This window comes from Belonocnema kinseyi, chromosome 2 (genome assembly GCF_010883055.1).
Source record: "Belonocnema kinseyi isolate 2016_QV_RU_SX_M_011 chromosome 2, B_treatae_v1, whole genome shotgun sequence".
Classification (NCBI taxonomy): Eukaryota; Metazoa; Arthropoda; class Insecta; order Hymenoptera; family Cynipidae; genus Belonocnema; species Belonocnema kinseyi.
Window position 1 is genome coordinate 39,446,795 of NC_046658.1, and position 6,805 is coordinate 39,453,599.

At 36.8% G+C, this 6,805-nt stretch overlaps 1 protein-coding gene across 3 annotated transcripts in view; it reads right to left on the reverse strand.

The window, feature by feature from the left end:
* The window catches only part of LOC117167151, a 94,855-nt gene that overhangs the window by 21,447 nt on the left and 66,603 nt on the right, over positions 1-6,805 (reverse strand). The window contains exon 4 of one of the 3 annotated variants that reach the window (XM_033351872.1): positions 4,227-4,641. The exons of the other annotated variants lie outside the window; for them this stretch is intronic. Within the exon in view, the coding sequence (XP_033207763.1) occupies positions 4,636-4,641 (6 nt within the window). The 3' untranslated portion in view covers positions 4,227-4,635. Of the gene's footprint in view, positions 1-4,226; positions 4,642-6,805 lie in introns of those variants that run through there. 3 annotated transcript variants of the gene reach the window in all.

Sequence of the window (6,805 nt, forward strand, 5' to 3'; positions counted from 1 at the left end):
AAATAGAAGACTACCGAAGTCTTCCGAAGCCTTCAGATCGGCAATCATCGTACAGCAGAACTCCGAGGTCGAATCGTGCATTTTCGGCTTACATACGAACTCTCAGTGGTAATCATGCACTTTCTGTTTTGCGGCTCCCAAACGGTAGGTATGGTGGGGGTAATTTCCATCCACGATCTGGCAGCTCTGAACCAAGAGCTACTCCAGGGTGTCTACTACATTTTTCCTACAACAATCCCGGAAAACTCCTCTATTTTTCCGCTTATAAATATAAGGTCCCTCTTGCGATAGAAGCATATACCGATGGCTTCTACGAATATTAGGCTATTGTTTCGTTACCGTTAAGAAAGCGAATGCGTCTATCATCTTATTACAAAATATGCTTTACTATCAGCGAGGAAACGATAGGAATCTACCTTTGAATGTTAAGAACTCAGCCAAAAAAATAGTAGCGCAATAAAAAAAATAGTCATATGAAAGCTAAAAGTGTTCTACGTTATCGAGCTTGAAGGAGTTTATGTAAAAAAATGTCTAAACATATCGCGATATTCACAAAAAATAAGACTATCACATCCTTCCGTGTGATTGAAAATAATTACAGAGTTTATCCGTTACAGTTTGCAATTTGAATCGCTTTAATATCTTTATTAGAATTGAAGATTTTTATTATTTTTCAAATTTCTCAACTGCAATTGGTTCACAACAGTTTTCCTCATGCTCATGAATTTTTTCAAATTTTTCCTATTGCCCCTTGTATAAGAAATAATGTTATAAATTTGACTGTTTTTTTTGCGCTATCATTTTTTGTTGTTGAGTTGTTAAGCTTTACAGTCAGGTGCCTATCGTTTTCTCGCCGAGAGTAGTCTATCTTTCCGCGATGGATAAGAATTAGGCGAACTGCGTTTAGCTACGTTTTCCGGAGGAATAAATAAGCTACTATTTTTCGAAACATTTCAAACGAATTAAAAAGTCCAGTATTTTGTATCACAGTCAGTATTGTAATTTCGGCTCCTCTAACTTTCAAAACAAGAAATTTCTAAAGATTTTTATTTCTTCCAACACTTTTACGTGTTTACTAAATTTCATACAAATTAAAGTTAGCCTAATTATTATCGGTAAGGTAAAGATAGACTAAAGCTTATTTGTAATAAGATAATAGACGCTTTCTTAACGGTAACAGAACAATAGCCTAATATTCGTAGAACCCATCGATATATGCATACAACAATGCATAGTGGGCTGCAAAATGCTTAATTTGCTTTAAATAATACTACAATTTATTTTTAAAATATAGTTTTTAATTTTGTAATACTGTTAATAAAAAGATGGCAACAAGAATTGGCCCCACGCCCCCACTAATGTGACTGGTAAGAGTAAAAGTAATACGTGGGGCAGAATGCGTCAAGTGTCCCCACCTGAAATAATTGTTTCTGTTTTATTGGGCTAAAACTTGGCTGAATTATAGTCCTAGTGGACGTTTATTAATTCACGAAACCATACGTCCAATTATCAAGCGGTTGTCAATATACAGGGGCCTGAAGTTTGTACATTTTCAGGCGCTCCTTTACCTTCACGTAATAGTAACTTCTTTAAGGAATATACGATTTTACTTTTATAAATGTTTTGAAAAGCTATTTTCATGTACTTCAAGGTTACCATAACAGTTCTTTTTTCATTTCGAATTTTTTTAGTTAAAAAGGATGTTACCGAAAATGGCCCATCAACCCCCACTCATGAGAAAAGTATCAAACGGTCGAGTTTTTCATCTGATAAATGTCATAGAATGTAGCCTTCTGTGAGTATTCGGCTTAGATTTACCGTGACGTCTCAACTTCAGATGATGATGGCTGCTTATCATTCGAAAGTTCTGTGACAACACAAATATTATTCAAGTTGGCTACTGGATGTTTAATTCTTTCTTGGAACCTTCCATACCCAAGATACCATAGGAAGGTCATTGCATGGGCACAGCAACCTACTGTTCTACTGTCGTTTTTACAGAGACAGTAATAACCAATAATTGAATCATTTTGGGACTTCTCAAGATCGACGAGAATATATAGGAAGTATTTTGTAGCAGAGCAATGACGAGAACGAATCTTTCCTCTCACTAGCAACGGTCTAATGGCTCGAATATTGACACTGTCAAGGGGTAAAGAGCCAGGGTGTTTGTAAACATCGAAGACATACTTCTATCTTCATTTACGTGTTCAGCATAATAATACTCGACTTGAGAGAGTTGGTAAGAACCTAAGCCGATGATTCGCAAGGTCTGATTCTGTAAGATGAGGAAACTTTGGAATACTTTCATGGGACGTAACTTCAAAGCGCTGCAGCGTTTCTGAAGTCTTCATTCATATGTGGGAGGATTTTATTTTGGATTTTTTTTTAAAATATCAAAAGATTTGTTTAATTCTGCCGTTACATACATTAACAATGAAGCGAAATTTTATAACAAGCCTAGAACGATTAGCTTGTTGAACCGTTAGTTGGCTTTCACCACATTCAACATATTCTGGCATTTTAACGTGCAAGTGCAAGTTGCGTAGTGGTTGCAAAGCATCACCGAAGCCACGGTCGACAAGTAAGACATCTCCAGGGTGAAAAAAAGTACGCACATTTTGGAAGCGCTTCATTATGTCTTGAATAACAGTGGCATCATTATCAGTGGCTTTGTAGGGTCCCAAGACGTCTAAAATATATCCATCTAGCGAGACAGCAAGAAACGGTTTTACCAAGTTCCTTTTCTTTTGAACGCCATATGTTTTACGCTGAAACTGATAATTCGAACTTTTTTGTATATATAAGTAAGTAACATCTAGCATCGTGATCAGCTTGTCATTATCTGGAGAATAAAGTATTCTTGACACTGTTGTGTTGTGTTCTATTACTTGCTCTCTTGTTATATGATTAAAACCAAGATATTTTGGTACAAATTCATTTGAGAGTATATTTCTGACTTTGCCTAGCAAGAAACATATTGTACTAGTAGGAATTCCGTACATAACAGAAAGTCTGCCATGCCTTTCTCCCGATCTCATTTTCGTTAAGTAAATTGCAAGAGCAGTAGAAGACCTTTTGAGATTCTTGAGGTTTGGGAGCATATTGATTAGATCAAGGAACTCATGTTTCTTTATTCCTAGCCACTGCTTGTAAATATTCTCAGGAATTTCAGCAGGAACATAAAAATAGAAAGATCGATTAGTTGTCTCTAGTGCTATATCCCTCAGCATATTAAACGCATCCTGCACTTGTGTTGCGTTATAATTGTGAAAGTTGGGTGGAAGTGGCCTAGACTCCCAAAAAAAGTCATCGTGTTCTCTGCAGACTCTGGCATCTTTTGGAATATAATAATTATGGTCACGCATCATTTGTTCCCTAAGTGCCTCATTTATGCGGAAAAGCCTTATAAGACCTTTACAACGGAAGAAGCATTGTTTATGTGAGTCTAATGCACGCGGTGTTTCTAATACTACCTCATTCTGTGAGCTACTGATAGAGGGTATACTAGCAGGTGTAGGTAAGGAACGTCTAGGTGTGTTAAAGTCTCTAAAATATGCTTGGGATATGAATTCGTACTGCTCAGGCGGCAAAACGATGCTCGGTTAATCCATGCGCCTTACTCTTCGGCGATTTTCTGCTTCTCTGCAAGCGTAATCCCGCAATGACTGATTTTCCTGACCAACAATAGAATGACGTCTGTCATTTCTAAGTCTTCTACCATAACAGGAACATTTTTCTTTGTTTAAAGCCTTCTTAGATTGACTAGTTCCTAACCCTGTAGCTTTTTCGGGCTCAGCAGGCGACGGATTTTTTTATTGGACGCCACTTTCCTTTTAACTAAGCAGCTACGAGCAAACGGACTGATTACGCGCTTACAATTATAGCTAAACACAATTACACTAAAATAGAAAATAGAAAACAAAACACTGCACAAATAAATAAAGAAATAGCCAAAAGCCGATGCAATTGTTACCCACTCATAGTTACGCTTAAACTAATTAAATTCCGAAAAAGGCGCAGAGAGACAAAATAAGAGTACAAAAAAATGAAATATTCAATTTCTAGTCAAACTAAATAAAACGACAAAAATAGATTTTAAGAAATACTGACAGACACTTATTAGTATATTATTATACGTGTATTTTGATACGCCCTCATAATTACAGTTAAACTCAAAAAAGTACTATTATACACGCTTACAATTGTATTGTACTCAAAGAAACTAAAATAGTACAGGAGACCGAAAAAACACGTTTGTATACACGTGTACTTCATGCACGCTTACACTTCTAATTAACCAAAATAAAACTAAGAAAATAGATTTTTTTAAATAGAACACTGGCTAACACTCATGTTATCATGCACTTTTAGTACAAGACAAGTGAAGATCACAAAATTCGTTGTCTTTAATACATTTTACAATTATAATAACGATGGAACTTTTTACGTCCAACTAAATCCTCGGTCAGGCTGGTTACACCGGAGATATTAAAATAAACGCATTTACTATAAGACAGCCTGAATGTAGAGCGGAGAGTGGGGATATATCATTGGCTCGACAAAGATGGCGCTCCACTGCTGCCTCCAATCTCCGCTTCATATTTAAGCTAGCCAGAAGTAGATGCATTTATTTTATTGCTGGAAAAAAGAATGATTCATTATACTTAAAAAACTACTATAGATTTTTTGAAGATAACGCTCATCTCGCAATACAGTGCCGGCCTTGGGTCTGGTCGGCACAGTGACAAGCGCTTTTTTCATGTTAAAACACTCAGGGCCGCGTATATAGTCTCTAAACTCGGTACAGAATATGCTCAAAGTCCCGATGTAAACAAACTTCTGATACAACACAGACTATCCGAACGTATAGAGCGTTATGGGATGTCCTGAGGGGGGGGGGGGGCGAATCTTTTATAATGAACTTAAAGTAAATGAAAAGAGCTTGCAAAAACACAGTAATAAACGTTTCATCGTAAATTTCTAAAAGAAGCTACATTCACGTGAAGCTGAAAATTCAAAAACTTCAGGCCCCTGTATATTGACAACCGTTTTATAAAAAGATTTGATTAATTAATAATTCAGCCAAGTTTTAACTCGATAAAAGAGAAACAATTATTTTAGGTGGGGAGGCTTGACGTATTCTGCCCCACAATATTACTTTTACTCTTAGTGGGAGTTTTGACATTGAATGTCAGAAAACAGTATGAAGGCTAAATTTCACAACGTTGTGCCAATTGTGAAGTTTGATCTACTCAACAAAAGCTTTCATTTGGTACCAGTCTCATTAGTGGGGGCGTGGGCCAAATGCCCATGCATTCTTGGTACCCTTCTTTAATTTTATGTAAGAATTAAGTAACGCAAGTAGCTCAAAGGGTTAAAAAAATTATAAAGAAATGAAATGAGCTTCCCGCATCAGAATTAAAATCAAGAACAACTCCCGCATTTCCATAAATTCCCACAAAGTAGACACCCTGTGCTCGGAAACCTAATGTAGAAGGAAAGCTGTGAAAGAAAATACAAAAAAGAGACACAGAAGACATCAACACTGTTCAACTCCCACCATATGACGAGAAAAAATGGCTTAATATCAGGGAGGTTAATATCAATAGGTTAAAAACAAAGGAATAAATATTATCACATAACGACCTCGGGACACGTTGCCACAAGCGTGAACTGTTTACCTTAGCTGAAGATTCTTCAAAAGCACTGTTTGGAATCTTACACGATAATGACCTGCAGTTCATAAATAAACAATTTGACCAAGTATTTAAGGGCATGTGATACTTTGTCGTGTCGTCAATCTGGTACAGTTCCCCTAGCTTTTTTCCACAGAAATGAAAAATCTTAAAAACTGAATTCGGAGATGCTTTAAAATATCATAACGGACGTCCCCGGACTCTATTTTGAGGGATAATAAAAAAAATTTGTTGTTCTAAATAAAAATTTTATGCATGTGCATTATTTTGAGGTTACTTCGTTTTTCAGCTCTTCCTTTCCGATAATTTGGCAATTATTTATGAAATAAACTTTTTTGATTGCATACAAACAAGGTTAGTTCCGGGACATAGTTAAAATGTTTATTTTTATGTCTACACTTTTTGGCTAAAAATATTGTGTAGTTTGGAAGTAACGCTCGGGAGAATTGTAACACACATGACCTCGAAATATACACACACGTTTTCAGCAAAATCAAAATTATTTTCGAATTGACCCACAAAAAATGCGCAGGGACGTACGTTAGCATGTTTGCTATCAAACCTCAAACTTTGAATACAAAATATTTATTAATCTAAGGAAAAAGCCGGGGGATCTAACACTGATAAATAGAGATGGGACGAGCAGTATCATACCTACTGCTAACTGCCCTCCGGCCTCCTGCACACTCCGGCGAAACAGTACCTACTGCCCGCAAGAGGTTCGCAGGAGCTACTGCAAACTCCGGCCGGTACTTTTCTGCCCGCCGAAGTTGCAGTAGCTCACTACCGCAATTTGCCGAATTTCTCCTGCAAACTCCCACAGCACTCCGGCAGGCCTTTCTACTGCTTCCTCCGGCCATAACAATGGAAACACATGCGCACTCAAGGGTCCAAGCCTTCAAACTTTCTTTACCAAGATGTATCTGTAGTATATCTATATAGCATTCATATTCTCGGTACCGTTGGAATTTCGAGTTTTAGTATTTCTTAAGTTTCTCAATTCTCTTCTTATTCTCTTTGGATTAAGACGCTTAGACAAATAGCAATATCAGGATTGGGAATCTTGGGTTTCTTCAAAATTAATTTCATAATAATTTTGTAATATT